Source organism: Mercenaria mercenaria, chromosome 11 (assembly GCF_021730395.1).
Source record: "Mercenaria mercenaria strain notata chromosome 11, MADL_Memer_1, whole genome shotgun sequence".
NCBI classification, from domain to species: Eukaryota; Metazoa; Mollusca; class Bivalvia; order Venerida; family Veneridae; genus Mercenaria; species Mercenaria mercenaria.
In genome coordinates, this window is record NC_069371.1 from 64,942,856 (window position 1) to 64,959,915 (window position 17,060).

General features: G+C 34.1%; 1 protein-coding gene across 3 annotated transcripts in view; it reads right to left on the reverse strand.

Moving 5' to 3' along the window:
• Positions 1–161: 161 nt before the first annotated feature.
• LOC123531267 (POU domain, class 6, transcription factor 2-like) overlaps positions 162–17,060 on the reverse strand; it is a 35,608-nt gene continuing 18,709 nt past the window's right edge. For all 3 annotated transcript variants that reach the window (XM_045312079.2, XM_045312080.2, XM_045312083.2), the window contains 8 exons: positions 15,860–16,040; positions 14,365–14,517; positions 13,535–13,696; positions 12,657–12,808; positions 12,083–12,464; positions 10,502–10,679; positions 8,768–8,988; positions 162–7,966 (listed from right to left, as the gene is read on the reverse strand). In XM_045312079.2, the coding sequence (XP_045168014.1) occupies positions 7,842–7,966; positions 8,768–8,988; positions 10,502–10,679; positions 12,083–12,464; positions 12,657–12,808; positions 13,535–13,696; positions 14,365–14,517; positions 15,860–16,040 (1,554 nt within the window). In that variant the 3' untranslated portion in view covers positions 162–7,841. The remainder of the gene's footprint in view (positions 7,967–8,767; positions 8,989–10,501; positions 10,680–12,082; positions 12,465–12,656; positions 12,809–13,534; positions 13,697–14,364; positions 14,518–15,859; positions 16,041–17,060) is intronic.

Sequence of the window (17,060 nt, forward strand, 5' to 3'; positions counted from 1 at the left end):
CGATGTACAGGCTGATTTTGGTCTGCACCAGTCGCAAAGGCAGAGTCACTTGCCGCCAGCAGACTAAATGTTAAGAACTGCATCACCTTGATTATCCATTCAAAGCAAATGAGTAAATATGTTTGCAAAACCGTGAAGAAAAAAATAAGACAGATAAGATACTTTATTTAAACATCTTTTAATCATTTGGAATTCAAATAAAAATGATTGCACTTTTCAACAGAAAATACATAAAATACAATAGTGTACATGTTACACATATAACACACATAAACAAAATCTCATGGAAATACTTCCTGTGTTACAAATCAAATTGCAAAAAACAATAAATCATTGTACAGAAAATTATTCTTATTTTAAAGTACATTTTGTAAATACAATAAAATCATTAATTTTCATGGGGGGAGTACTTTTTTGTGGATTTTGTGTCAATCTAAGCAAACAAGTGAAATTCCAACTATTTTTATGTTCAAAATTTCAAATGCACTAATTCATATCTTAATGAATTTGCCATTTTGGCCAAATGCATGTCCACAAAAATAAATGATTTTACAGTACATGAGACTAGACTCTTACTCTATAGAAATATTTCAAGCCTAGATGTGTCAATATTCTAAGTCTGAAATTCAAATCTCTTGAATTTCAAGTTGCCGAAACGTCTTCAATATTGGATCTATACTGCTAAATGATAGGGAACTGTAGAGTTTCCAAGGTGTTCGAGACATTCTTTTTATATCTTATATGATTTTATTTATATATCTTTTATTTATGTATATCTTATATGAAGCATGTTTATTTGCTGCATTTTTGACCACGGCAACACATTTTACTAGGTCACACTGCAACTTTATATCTTTACTGTAAGAAGAAGGCCCAAGGTACCACATGAAGCATTAGTTTACGCATTGAGGCACTGGGCAGAACCACAGATCTAACACAAACCAGCCCATAAGCTTGACAACAAGAGAGGTCAATATCCCTTGCAGATTTTGAACCAGTAGCAGTTTACAGCAATGTTTCAAGGAGAACCATTTTTATTCTTAAGCTATGAAAGCTAATACATGTATATAATATAATACAGTAAATAAAACTGATAAAATTATCATAATTCATAATTGAGCCATGCCATGAGAAAACCAACATAGTGGCTTTGCGACCAGCATGGATCCAGACCAGCCTGCACATCTGCGCAGTCTGGTCAGTTCGCTTTCAAAGCCTATTGGAATTAGAGAAACTGTTAGCGAACAGCATGGATCCTGACCAGACTGCGCGGATGCGCAGGCTGGTCTGGATCCATGCTGGTCGCAAAGCCACTATGTTGGTTTTCCCATGGCACGGCTCATATACATCTGTAAGTTTTATTTTAAAATTAGTTCATAGATTTCTAGTTAGAACAGACGTGATTCCCCTCAAGTAAACGGCAACAAATACATTTGGATCTGAGACCGAGGATGAACGACATTTGGATATATATATATATATATAGTTTTCTGATCTACTTTGATCAAAGACAATGCCTGTGTCTTTGAGAGTGAACTAAAAATCCTGACCTTACAAACAAATGCTGTAACTTAGTATACTCTTATATCATACTCATTCTCATCTTTGGGAAAATAAGAAGCCAAAATTTGGACAAAGGATTCTCAATTCATTAAAAAATACATAAAAACTCTCACAAATTCAGAAAAAATCAAATAAATTCATACAGTATTACATAAATTATTATATAAATTCATGAAAATGTGTGTGAAAAAATCTGTAATGATACCCATTTAATACTTAACTCTTGCTAAAATATAATTTAAAAATAAAATTCAGTAAATATATAAAAACAGCTAGTGTTTGTAAAAGATTTTCTGCTTGTTTTTTTTTGTTTCTAGATGAATAACGAGATATAACAGAAGATTTTTTCACTGTGCAACGAAATAAAAATTACAAAGCTTAAAGTCCAATTTAGTGGAAGAAATCGTGATACCCTTATAGCCAAAGCTGTAACTTTTCACTTGATTACAACAGAAAATACAATACTTTCAGACAACTCTATTCCATTTCTTTTTAATTTGCTGATTTGTCTCAGTTTATAAACATGATGTTTTAAGAAGAAAAGTGTTCAGTCAAAAATCAAAATAGAAAATAAAGAGTTGCCTAACTGACTATAACACGTAAAATTTGTATAAGACATAAAAATTTCCTGATGAAGGTCCTTACAAAACTGGTAGATAAATAAATTCCCAGTGTTTGACCTGTTGTTCATACTATATCATCCCCATTTATTTAGTTTTAAGACCTCAAATGTTAAAAAACAGAAGCACAAAATGTTTAACAAACTAGCAACAGAACAAAATGTAGCACCATAAAATGAATTACACATACCCACAATGAACATAGACCACTTCTATAATCAGCAAAACAAAGAGAATTGTCATGCTAACATAAACAATATAATTGAGCCATGCCATGAGAAAACCTACCTAGTGCATTTGTGACCAGCATGGATCCAGACCAGCCTCACATCAGTGCAGTCTGGTCAGGATCCATACTGTTCGCTAATGGTTTCGCTAATTGCAATAGGGTTTGAAAGCGGACAGCATGGATCCTGGCCAGACTGCACATCCGTGCAGTCTGGTCTGGATCCATGCTGGTCGCAAATGCAGTATGTTGGTTTTCTCAAGGTGTGGTTCAATTATAAAATCTGAACACAATGTTAAAACCCATTGGACACAAGTCCAGTTAATCAACTTGTTCTACGTCAGAAATTAAAATAATCTAGTTTATAATAGCACATACACATTCTTCACAACAGCCATTTTTTCCACAGCAAATACAAAAGCAAAAAAAAAAAATTAACAGCATATTAGGTATTTAAAACATGTAGCTAAGAAAGAAAATGCAACGAGAATACCCTTTTGTATAAAACGCAATATAAAAAGAATGCCACAATAGATGTGCGTAGCAAAACCGATTATAAAAATGCAAAATAAATATAATGAGAATGTTACAATGAGAATGATAGTATGTACAGATGATACCATCAAGCAAATATAAGTTTTGCCTCGAGCAAATGTAAGTTTACTGAAAGCAAAAGTTAGTTTACAAAAAGCAAAATTAATGTAAGTTTGCCATAGGCAAATGTAGATTTGCCACAAGCAAATGTAAGATTGATAATATGTAACAGGAGACAGGGACTGGGAATTAAACAACGTAAATAATGGATAGCTCTTTCTAAGAAAGATATAAAAAAAAAGTTAGTCATATTTCACCATATCTTGTTCTTTAAAATTTTATTTATTTATCATTTTACGCTCATTGAACACATTATCTATGTTTCCAGAATATAATTTGCTAGGTGTAGGGTATGTCCCTTTTAAAAAAGTTAGAAACGTATATAATACAAGACAAAATCATAAATAATATTATTTGAGGTGTTACCACATATGAATTTTATGCCTTATTTCTGCTGTTTTCATGTCAAACTTAACAGTGTAACTTATACAGTAATTTTACTCCTACATATTTTACAATTTATACAAGTATTTTACAGATAACTATTGCGTAGAACTTAATGAATCATCTTAATTTTCACTCTGAATTTACAATTTCTAACAAATGAAAATCCTTTTCAAAATTTTGAAAAAACAAAAACAACCTCCGCACACAAAACTCCACCCTTTATATATTGGATCGTAAAACTTAAATTATCATTTTCCGTAAATAGTTCCAACTTATCATGAATGGCAACAAAATACCACTGTATGGAAATCCTCTAATATTATGATTTTAAATTATTCAGCAAACAGACAGTTCGATAAAATATCATTTTCAAAATAAAGTAATAAAATTAATTTCATTCAGATTTGTAGCATATTAACACATATTAATACAAGAGCACTGCAATGAGGAGCAATATACACCCAAAGGTATGACCTTTGACCCCTAAGTGTGACCTTGACCTTGAAGCCAGCCATCCGAAACATGCACTCTGCACATCGTCTTGATGTGGTGAACATTTGTGTAAAGTTTCTTCGAAATCCTTCAAGGGGTTCAAAAGAGCTCCCTTCCGGCGTAAAAAAACTTACCCATTGTTTCCATTGAGATTTTATTTCATTGATTGATGTAACCACACTATCCACAAAGATAACTCCCCCGTGATTAAATATGATTTCAGACTACTTCAATATGATGTAAATAAAATTAAAACTGCAGTGAAATATTTTTCTTAAATACTCTAATAAAGATTCTAAGAACACATATTCCTTCAACAAAGTAACTACTTTAAAAGAAAACTTTACTAACATAAATGGAAGCCGCTGTCCATAGACAAATAAACACAAAATACCTCTTGATGATTTGTATCAAAGCAGAGTGAAGTGTTCATCCAAGAAAAAAAAGACCCTGCTTTCTTGTCTCAAGTATATTGCACAATTTACCCAACACTTAACAATAAGAAACAGCAATGTCTAGCACAATGCAATCAAAACACAAATTGTTCAGGCTCGAAAGACAATGAACAAATACAGGGTTTTGAGCACCCCAAACACACAAAATATAAAGAAAACGGCCAGTGATGGGTGATGGCAGAAGTGGGAGGTGGGGGGGGGGGGGGGCCCTACATGAGTTTCCCATGTGAGCCAGTCTACATGTGTTTGAGCTGTCAATGCTGAAGCGAGTGGCCTTTCACTGTAAACAATGTTTCAATCACGATCAAGGACATCAAGTTTATATTCCTAGAATAAAATTGATTTTCTGTTATATCTAGTTACCCCACCCCCCACCCGCCCCTATAAACTTGACTACCAGAAACATGCCATTATATTAAAAATTCTATTAATTAACCCTTACCCTGCTAAATTTCTAGAATGGACTGGTTAATCATTCAATTTGGGCAGTACCACCTATTATTCAAAGGGATGTTCGGTAAAAATTTACTGACTGAATAGCGAACAGTGCAGACCAATATTGGCCTGCACAGATGTGCAGGCTGATCTTGGTCTGCACCTGGTCGCAAAGGCAGAATCACTTGCCGCCAGCAGGCTAAAGGTCAACAGACTACCTGTACATGAAAAACCTCCTGTCTTTTATAATGTGTATTAAATGCCATTGATTCTTACATACAACAGACTTAACAAATAAATTAATATAACAAATGTACAATAAATATACACATCTCTAACATCATATGGTACAGTAGAAAGTTTATAAAAAGCATATCAGCCAGTGAGTTCTATAAAAGTCCTCATTTAATATTGTTTCGTTTCAAATAAATAATATAATCATCATGTTTAGAAATAAGAACATTTTGACACAGATCTAAGTTTATTTCTGCTGAAGTAATTTTTGAGATTCCTCCTTATATATTACAAGTGATTAGTAAAAATGGACGGTAGACCAATCAATCTAAATGGGGGCCTCACCAATTAGTCGGAATGGAAGGTATGCAAATTAATCAAAAAGGGACTCCTGACCAATCAGTTAAAATGGTCACCTTGACCCATTCAATTCACGATATTATAAATTCCATTAGCCAACTAACATAACATTTCTTCATTAATTTTTGTGATTGAATATCATATCTGTGAAATATTTAAATGTGTATTTATAGTAATAATGTAACACAATAATACTAAAGCACCAAGTCATATATTTCTGGAAGAAGCATCCATTATTTCATCTACGTTACAATATTATATAAAATTTCTAAATTTAAAGTCTAAGTTTTGAAAATATTTTGGTAGACAAGATGCAAGCTGCAAGATCCTTCCTCCTTTCTGAAGGTACACATATTTGTTTTCATGTGATTCAGTTTTATTCTGAGGTAATATACTCTGAAATCATTAATATTCGTGGGGGGCTAATTTTCGTGGATTTCGGGGTTGAGTCAATCCATGAAATTAAATCCCAACGAACAAGTAAAATTCCCATTCATTTTATGTTCAAAACTTAAAATCCACAAATTCATACCCCAACGAAATTACTGTTTTGACCAAAACCACGAAATTCCATGCCCACGAAATTAAATGTTTTTACAGTACCCTGTTTAGTGTTGAAATTTTCTAAAATTCCGAGTTGAAAGTTTAAAGGTCCATTACTAAGGGAAAGTGAGTTGGCAATTTTTTTCATAGCCAGTGCATAGACTTCTGCAAGACACTAAATAATGAAGATTGGCAGGTCAAAATTTACAGAAGGCCTTTGGAACTCAAAGAAATGTATGTGTATTATGTTGAAATTTCAATGAATCGACAGAATGACCCCCCAGGTCTTTTTAACTTTCTTCATACTTCATAGAAAAATAATTGTACATATACTGCGATTTATTTCGAATTTCTACATACCAACTTTCATTTTCCAATAAAATGAAATAGTTTCTGTGCTTTTTAAAAGAAATTAAAATGTTCACTTTCCTTAGTATTGGACCTTTAACATGTTTACTTTTCAACATAATTATGCAGAGAAAGTTTACAGTCTTTAAACGTCATTGGGACACGTTTTAAGATTACCTAGACTAAACACTGATAACACAAAACTCATATTTATTTAGCTCATTAAGGGTATATAACTGACATGTTATAAAAGTTGCACACTGACCAAAGCTCCAAAGCTACACTAACCGTAATAAGAGTATTTGATGAAATACCAGTAGCTACAAATAATAAATATGTGTTGCCACATCATGAAAGGGCCATTTTGTAGGTTTACCTATAAACAACATACAAAACTCTAGTTTAAAGTTTTCATACTCTTTAAACCATCTATTTCAGTTTAACTTTGAATAAGTCTGAGAACTTTATGAAGATATATAATTTCTTCAACAGAAGTTTTTTTAAGTCATTCTTCAGCAAAAATGGAAATTTAAAATATCTAAGTTGGTCCTTTTTAACAAGACAACCCATATTCATAAATTATAACAATGAAATGCAGAAACAAAGCGGCTGCAACCCTACTGTAATGTCCTAGTTATTGACAAAGCTGGACTGTGTCACGGAGAAAAAAAATACTGCAATATAATCTATACCTTAAAGAGACAAGTTGTCAATGTTACCATGTACAAATTAAGCCTCTTACTATTTTTTTTACCTAGTAACACATGTTTTAGTCTAAATTCTATTGTAGGCCAGATATTCAGCTAAAATCGAAGTATCCGGAAGCTTTAACTATTTTTTTCTCTCCAAAAACATCTTAAATGGACCAATACTGATGTGAAAAACTCTGGACCATATTTTAAGTTGTACCAAATAGAAAATATCACAAAAATGTCTCAAGGTCCCTTTCTAAAGTGAACTTGTTCAAATGATGCCCATGTGTTTTACAAAGTATCTATGTCACCTTATTATGCAGTATAAACTTTAACCTTTAAAGTATGTTTTGATATTATAGATTAAATCTCTGTGTTTAATAATGTGATCTATATCCATTCAAAACAACAAATTCAATAAACATGTTAATCAAATAATCCTTCCAAATACACTAAATCAACAACCTGTTTAAATAACTATCACTAACAGCTTATACCTATATGGAAGAAACCCACTGGTTCCATTCAAGACTCCAAACTCTTTGCTGAATTTTCACCAATCACTACACTCTATACATATTATGGTTGCTATCTAGATTTGCCAACAAATGCATGTCAAGAAAATCTGAAACAAACTATAAATGCTAAATCTAACACAACAACTGGTCCATCGTTTTGAGATTCAAATTCCATCAATCACAACTCTTCTTACACTTCCCTGCATCTGAAGTAAACAATCACAGCTCATCTTTCAAAGTTAACCTCTGAAGACAAGACTCCATGTGCTGCTTTACTGACCAATCACAATTCTTGTAACAAATCAATGCTCCAATCATGGTCCTTCTTGCTTCAGCTTTTTAATGGTATTTTTCAATGCTTGTCTTTTATTACAAAACCAAACTCTTATAACTTCTCTGTCATAATTTAATTTGTCTGCCAGCTCTGTCATTTCTGCACCTGTAGGCAAAACATAATAAGGTAATAAGATGCAAATTTAAAAGTGAATGTAAATTTAAAGCTATAAATGTATTTAAAAGCTGATCTATACCAAATACTGTGAAATTGTTTAATTTTGTGGGCATAAAATTGTTTGGTTTAAAAACAAAAACTGCTAATTCTTGCAGATATATGTTTGCGGATTTCAAATTCAAAATATAACCACAGCTTTCTCCTGACAGCATGTTCGACTATTCAAAGGCTTGTCAGTAAAACAGATTTTCTATCTAAGAAAAGGTATTTTGTCAAACTTCATGAAAGAGTTATAGGACTTGATGCTGTGATCTTGTTCAACTGCTTGAAGTTTCAACCAAGTATCTGCATTAGTTTTGGGGACAGTGATTTCCATGTAAAACTTAACTTTGCCAAAATATATGTTAAACATAATGGTTACTGGGCCTTCAAGTTAAAAATTTAAATATAAAACTGTGAAAATTCATTTCTGATGTCATGTAATAAAACACTCATTGAATGGCTTGCCAGTCAATAGAATTATTGTTTCTCAGTCCATCGTACCTGTGGCATTCAATAAGTACATACATACTTATAGCTATATACATGTACCTAGAGCCACCAGTGGATACTGACTGAAATCATTTTAGTAAGTCACATTTGAGCTAAGTAATCTATATACACAATTAAAAGCATGCCCCATGAGCCCCCAGACTGCAACTTTATACTGCTCTAAATACAATCCTGGATACAGACCTGGTCATATCAAAAAAGAGTTACATGTATATTTTGAACTGCTGCATAACGTACCTGAAGGATGAGTATTTCTTTCAAAAAATTTGTTCAGCAGTTCTAAAGCTTGGGGTGTAAACGAAGTCCGCCGTTTACGTTTCTTTGACGGCTCACTGCCGATAAATTCTGTAAGATTTTGCATCCCATTTTTATATCTCTCCTCAGCTTCAAGCATCCACCGTTCTAACACTGGCTTTATTTTCTGTGCACTCTTTGGTGTGATGTCTAACTTTTCAAACCTGAAAAAATACAATTTTTCTGAAAATTATGTTATTAATCCTAAGATACACTGCTGCAATTACTGAAATAACTAAATTTCATATTTATATGTAGCTTTAAGATGTCACTATTTTGTTACATCATTAATTCATTCATCAAAGGCTAATAACAACTATGGTTAAAGCGTGTAGTACTGAAGAGACCCAAGCAATGGGACCAACATAAAAGAGTAGGGCAGCCTGCATGTTGAAATATATCGATGTTTAACTATTTTTTTGTCGATACGATTAACACTTCTCGATTTCAAAAACCAGTATGTTTCAAGGAAAAATCATTCGTGATGTGATCGAACCACCAACCTTCAGCCAAACTTAATCCATAAAATTGTTTAAATTACTGATACAATGCAAAGAGAAATAGAGTTCGGCACTAAAAATGAATAGTTTTACTAAAAAATTATTTTATGTTTTCATCTTTGATTCGTCTAAGTTAACATCCACTCAGTGTCTCTGACGTGAATTAACGACTAAAAATACATACACTGAATAATTAAATGTCAACATGATTTAATTTAAGCTTAATATCGCATTGTGTTCATTGAATAATTATGTATCTGAGAACGGTATCCCTTCCTATACCCGAATCATAGAACCAGCGGCAACGATTAAAAACTGGGTTTCATTACAAGATTTTGTCTTAAAAAATTTTCTCGGTCAAATTTAGAAAGTAGGTAAATAGTGGATATTTGTTTGTTCAGTGTAGATGCAACAAAATTCATGTTTAATTATGAACATGGAGCATTATAGCAATGAAAGACATAGGTGTAGTTTTGAAAGACATGGTTTTTAAACACATCACAATTTACATCATGAATTTCAAGCAGTTTCACTATTTAAACCAATATACCCATTTTGTTATCTTCCATTCACAATATTGTAAAATCTACAGGTTGTGAATTATGTAAAACCAAAAACACTTTTGATGAAAAGCTATTAAACATCGTATGACGCGACATGTCATATGTGAAGAAACATGGCCAACAGAGCATTGAGATCTATGGAATAATCTGTCTTTAGGACAAAAATATTTCATTGGCACTGGAATGCAGTACCTATATATAGTTTCTTCGAAAGATGAAAATACTTGCACATGACTACCATATCTACAGCTTTATTTATATATTAATTTAGTTCAAGTGTTTATGTTTAATTAATTTGTAAATACACTGCCTTTTTAATTTGTAGATTTCAAAATACATTAATTTCCTTTTGTGATGGTATTGGCAAGGAGCTTTCTCTTTCTTCAAAACACTTTCCTGTCATACAAAATGATCATACTCCTCAAGAATTTTTTAATAAATATTGAAAGTTTCTGTCTAACCTAATCTACCATTGAGTTAGTGGATAAAGCATGCGTTAATCTTGTCTAATTGTATGCGTATTAGATGTCAGAACACTTTGCTATTACACAAATGTATGCCACTCACAAAAAATGTACAAAATGCATGTTACAATTGGTCTTTAGATTACTTACCGACAAATAGCTGACTGAGAGTATGCAGGTCCCTCGGTTGCACTTAAAGCTTGACCCACTTGAGTTTGTGTAAGACCTAAAGATAATCTCCGGATTTTGAACTGTTTTGCAAACTCTTTGATCTCGTCTAGGTTTATACCATCCACTGTTGTGCTCTCTGTTGAGTTACCCACAGTATCTACAATATATACATATACATTAAATGTCACTATTGACTTTCCAACTTACTCGGCATTGTGGTTCATACAGCCAATCTTAACTTAAGTGTATCTGAGGGGAACTGGCATCCCTTCTCTCATACCCTTGAAGCAGTAGATACCATCGGCAACGAGGTGTAGAGTTGTAGAACTTGTTTCATTACTAGTCCAGAATATAATTTTATGTGATTAGAAAAATATTAACTTGTTTGTTTCCAAATTTATTTTCCTACGTGGGAAATAGTGGATATTTTGTTTGCTTCAGTGTTAATATCAAAGAAAATATCTTTAAATTAGTGAACACTGGATGCAATATAGCCAAGAGTGAAAAGGTACCATATGGTGTATTTTGAACTGACATGTAAAACAAACAAATTTTCTTCTTATTTCATGTCAGTTCACTAGTTTTAACCAAATATTACCCATTTTGTAGCTCCATACCCACAAATACTTTTCGTTGTAAAATTATCAGGTATGTGCATGTAGTGGTAAGAAACTCAATAAACACTACTGTTGCTTGAAATCAACTTTTAACCATCGTATAGACAGCCAAGCATCAAAATTACAGCTCAGTGTAGACTTACAGTCTTTTCTTTAGAAACATAAAGACTGCATAAACATATGAGCTGCGCCATGAGAAAACCAACATAGTGGCTTTGCAACCAGCATGGATCCAGACCAGCCTGCACATCCGCGCAGTCTGGTCAGGATCCAAACTGTTTGCTAACAGTTTCACTACTTGCAATAGACTTTGAAAGTGAACAGTATGGATCCATGCTGGTCACAAAGCCACTATGTTGGTTTTCTCATGGCGCGGCTCAATTATAGTTTTGTTGCCAGTGTAAAATCATGATGCTGTTTTGACCAAAAGGGCAAATTACGTAGTTTTGGTCAAAACAGCTACATGTATTTTGTGGAGAAAAAATCAGTGGATTTTACATGTAAAAGATAAAATGAGCTGTGCCATGAGAAAACCAACATAATGGCTTTGCGACCAGGATGGATCCACGCAGTCTGGTCAGGATCCATGCTGTTCATTTCAAAGTCTATTGCAATTAGAGAAACTGTTAGCGAACAGCATGGATTCTGACCAGACTGCGCTGATACGCAGGCTGGTCTGAATCCATGTTGGTCGCAAAGCCACTATGTTGGTTTTCTCATGGCACGGTTCAAATAATAACAATCTTATTTGTTCATTTGGATTTTATTATATGGACTGACACAAGCACCAAACATTAATGATTAGATGAAGGACTAAAAAACTTAAAGTTCATAGATCAAAATGTGTGTTTTGTCACAAAATTTACCAATTAGAAAGTACCTCTAGTTATGGGAGTTAATTTATAAAACAATATTGAATCACATAAATGGGAAAGAAACTTACTTGGCATTAAACCTTCCAATGATGATGGCACATGATTTATTAGCTGTGTTGATGTTACTCGTGTTGCTAAAATTTGATTGGCCAGGTTTACCGCCGTGTTTGTATGACCCGATGCCCCGATTTCCGATATCTTCCCGAGTAAATGAGTTGTTGAATTTGATGAGTTTAATGACGTAGCTGTATTGTTGAGATTCTGAGTGATGACACGCGTGGTCGTCGGTTGAACTGAGATTCCGTTCTGGCCCCCGCTCGCAGCTGATAGTGTTTGTTGTAGGGAATTGAGGACAGCCTGGGTTTGACTGACAGATGAGTTTGATACCTGACTGGACTGGGACAACGAGTTGGTCCCATTTGACTGAGCTAATGATACCTGTGACAGCAGCTGAAAACATAAATAACAGTAATCTATATAACAGTTGGGATTCTTGGCTTTTATTCCTTTACAAATTGTTTTTAGGAAAACTCTGTAAAATTCAACAAAGAATATTCAATATGAGAGAATATTATTAAGGTCTGCTTTTGTCAAACTATAATTTGCTTAAGTTATTGAACCTGCAAATGCAGTTATACATACCTGTTGGCCAAGACCTGCAAGAAGTTGGCTCTGGGCACCTGCTGCTAAGAGGGAGGGTGCCACTGCTGCAAGATGATTGGTCAATGCTTGTGTTGCTGAGGAATGATGGGATGATGAATTCTGAAGCAATGATTGGCTAGCCAGATTATTTACTGAAAACAGAAATCATACTTGTCAAAACGTAACACAGTTTAAATACAGGAAGTATTTCAAATGAAACTGTAGGTATACAACAGACACCTTCAACAGTTAAGAGTACTTAGAAAAACAGTGTTCCTTTTCTATTTTGTTAATCTTTACCCTGCTAAATTTTAAAATGAAAATGTCCATCATTCAATTTGGGTAGACCACTTATTATATATAGAAGTGTTACACTTAAGATTTACAGACTAAATAGGGAACAGTGCAGACCAAGGTCAGCCTGCATGAATTGTATATAAAAGTTCCTAAATGAATGGAATAACTTTAAAATTTCTTTCTATTGCAATTACTTCCTAAAGATAGCCTTTTCTTAATTTCTAAAATTTGATATAAATCTGACAAGATTCTGGATAGTAAAACTGTGTTGTACTGAAAATGTAAAAATTGTACAAATGTTCTTTATCTGTCTAAAAACAACAAAGGTCACTGCTTCAACATTTATGATTAACCATTACCCTGCTAAATTTCTATAATGAATTTGCCCGTCTTTCAATTTGGACAGTACAATTAATTGCTTTAAAGGGATGCTTACCATAAAGATACTGACTGAATGGCAAACAGTGCAGATCTTGATCAGACTGCACATATGTGCAGGCTGATCATGATCTACACTGGCCGCAATGGCAGAATCAATAGTGTCCAGCATGATAAGGGTTTAAAGGAGAAAGCAAGCTTACCTGAGTTAGCAAGACTAGCACTTAGTGGATTGGATAGTCCGGCAAGATTGGCAAGATTTGTTGCGACAATCTGACCATTTGATGTTGTCAACAACTGAATTTGCTGGTTCCCACCAGTTGCCATGGAAACTGGAATGCTGATGAACTGCTGGGTACCATTACCTATTGGTTACAAAAGAAAAGTCATATGTTATTCAGATTATAAACAGACGGACTTGCATAAGTGGTTACCTGCCTTAAGTAGCTACACTATATTGCACCCTTAGCTGCTTAACAAATTTTGGCTGTAATACTATCTAAAAATATTCTGTAAAATACGACTTTTCTTTCATGAATAAATGAAAACTGTCAGAAAACAAAATACACAGTGTGCTTTTTAAGTGGAAGTTGGATTCCATATGTTTGAGTCTGGACTGCTTTCATTAATATTCATGACAGGGTGAAAAATACTTCTTTGTTTCAGAGGAGTTCATAGTCACTTCTGGTTCAGATAGAAACAGAAAGTTGGAGGATGTATGTAATAACAGTAGCTTGATCTAAGATGTATTCTGCTCTCGTGAATTTCACAAGAACATATCTTACTAGGCGCTTGCGCACCACATGATCCAGGCCTAGCAAAATCCACTCAGGCTGAATACAACATTTCAGATCATGGCTCTGTTATAATAAGCCTACCAAAATTCTCATCTAACTTAATGTAACAATTACTTTCCAAGTATCTATTCAGAAGTTCCTAAACATTTCAAAAGGTTATTATTACTTAAATTTATGAGGTAAACATACCAGTATACTTAATGTCTATCTATTCATGTAAAACAATAGTCTTATACCTGTGGAGACTGGGATGAGAAGTTGTTGTACAGGAACTGACCCGGAGGCTCCTGTCTGTGACTGGAGGGGATTTCCGGTGAGGAAAAACTGTGGTGGCGCCACCTGTGGCTGACCAAACAGTTGGGAAGGACTAGATAATGAAGATATTGCACCTGTAATATAATAATATTCTGTTTAGTATCATCACTGCATACTAACTGTTTATTTAAGAAATAATTGATAGCAAAAGTGTGTTTTAACACTATTTATATGTACAATGGGCGGTTAAACGGGCGCAGCCCGAGTGAAATTATTTGCACGACGTATTACCGCCCGAGTGTATAAATAGTGTTAAAACACGGTTTTGCTATAAATTATTTGGATTCTAATATCCCTTAATCTAGAACAGTAGATAAAATATAGAAGCGCTCTTTCTTGGTCGCAACAAAAACTTTGACATCACCGCATGTTAACGTGACATGATTCTAGCGTAAGAGTGTTTTAACAGAGACAAGCATATTAGAATGTTCCTTAGAAGAATTTTTTACTACTGCTACATTATCATAAATATTTTTAAAATTCAAAGTCTGTTTAGCCTACTTGTGACAGTATTTATCAACATGATTCAGCCAATCATAATCATTTCCTTAGGCAGGTTCCAGTTTCACTTCAAAACTGATGCTGTAAGACACGTTTTTTCTCAAGTTAAATTTTCAAACTGACAATATGAAGGTTTAACCTTTATTGCTAATATTACACAACTCATTCTGTGATGTCATAATTCATTTTTAAAAGGTATTTCTTAGCAGCTTTGGTGAACTGGGTTATTCTGTCCTAGAAAATTGACTGGATGAAACTACTTCTGACCGTAAACTAATGAGCATGCCTACCAAAAAAAGTCAGAAGTTCATCACTCATCTATATTGTACCTCTAAACTACTACTGCTTTCCCTTTAGCACCATTTCAACACTTTTTGCGACAATATTTTAGACACAGCAGTCAACTAACCGTTCAACCTTTCCAGCAATTGTACCGGTATCATTTTATTGTTGACAAGTTCCCTATAAGACTGGAAGGCAGACAAACCTCGACATTGATATTACACTGGTGTAACACTAAATCACAAAGAATATTTGTTTGTTTTATTTTATGTTTAGTGCTGTTTTTCAACAGTATTTTTAGTTATGTAATGGATGGTGGGTGGTTAACCTTACCAGTTTTCCTGGATTCTGTATCAGAACTAACCTATTCTCCACAAGTAACCATCAACTTACCCTCAAGAATAAGAGGTGGAGGATAATGATTTCAGACACAATGTCTTATCAACTGGCACAGAGAACATATAGGCCTCTGAAGTGGATCAAGCTAATCTGACCCTATGATCTATACATCTGCATTCTCCCTACTGAGATCTAGGTCTGCACTGGCTGACATTTTTTTCTTGGATTCACAAAATCTGCTGCCATGCACCCTCAAGTAAACATAATATTCATATAACATCACAAATTACCCACCATTTTGGTCTGTTTTAGGTTCTGAAGGTCCATGTGTTGGATCTAACGCTGAGACACCAGGGAGGAAGAGATGGTCTGTCAGGTTTATCCCGGCGGAGCCCATAGATACCGACGGAATAGTGAACACAGAGGACTGGGTTGCCAAGGGTGACTGTGTGGTAGTTGCTGATAGCATAACATCCTGAAATCAACATTTACATATATATATTTACATTCGCCCTATTCTTTTCCATTGATAATAATGACATTCATTTTGTATGAACAGCTAAAGGAATTTTAGGTGCGAAAGTTACATCAAAGCTGCTTAGTGATAACGGGCCACTGTTTTGACGACATCCGTTCCTTAGATGATGCCGCAGTTGTTCTGTCTGGTGAACAGAATGGCTGGGTAGCCTATTCTAATGTCAAATGCAACAAAATGTGTGCAATTTACATTAATACAACCTTGTTTACAAATGGAAAGGAAATATAATGTAAATATAAGAAATGAAACTTTTTTTCGGTGTTCTTGCAAAATGAACGACTGAATAGGATCGGCAAAGCTTACCTTATCATAAATTGCCGATCATCTGTATCATTTGCAACACAAAAATTAGCATAGTGCCCTTTCAACAAAACATTCAAATGATCATGAATTAAAAGCGGATGCAATCCCTGGAAAACCCTCACTAATTTTGCACTGGACAATCCCTCATTTTCACAGGGACAAACCCTTCGCGAATTCAGCGACAAAACCCTTCACTTTTGCAAGGAGACAAAACCTTCAACTTTATAATCACTGGAAAAACGAGGTTTGTCTCTGTAAAATGAGGGGTTTTGTCCTCCTTTAAATTCAGAAGGGTTTGTCCTCTGTAAAAACATGAGGGTTTTCCGCCATGCAAAATGAGCAAGGGGTTGACGAGGTTTTGTCCTCATCATAAAGCAGATGTCAGACAATATGGTAGCAAAAAAGGTTGGGAATTGTAAATTAATTCAACTGTTGACCTCACTTCTACTGCTGCCATTGGCACTGAATAAGTTGGCTTTTGAATATAATTAATGATGAATGCTTTTGATAAAATTTACAGTGATTATCAAGGTATTTTTTCATGATGTTGACCAAATATTTTACTCAGTCAGTTAAAAGAAACAAACAAGAGGTAATCTTATCAAGTAAAGAAATTTCTATGAAAATCGCTCCAAGGCTTCAATTATGAGAAGT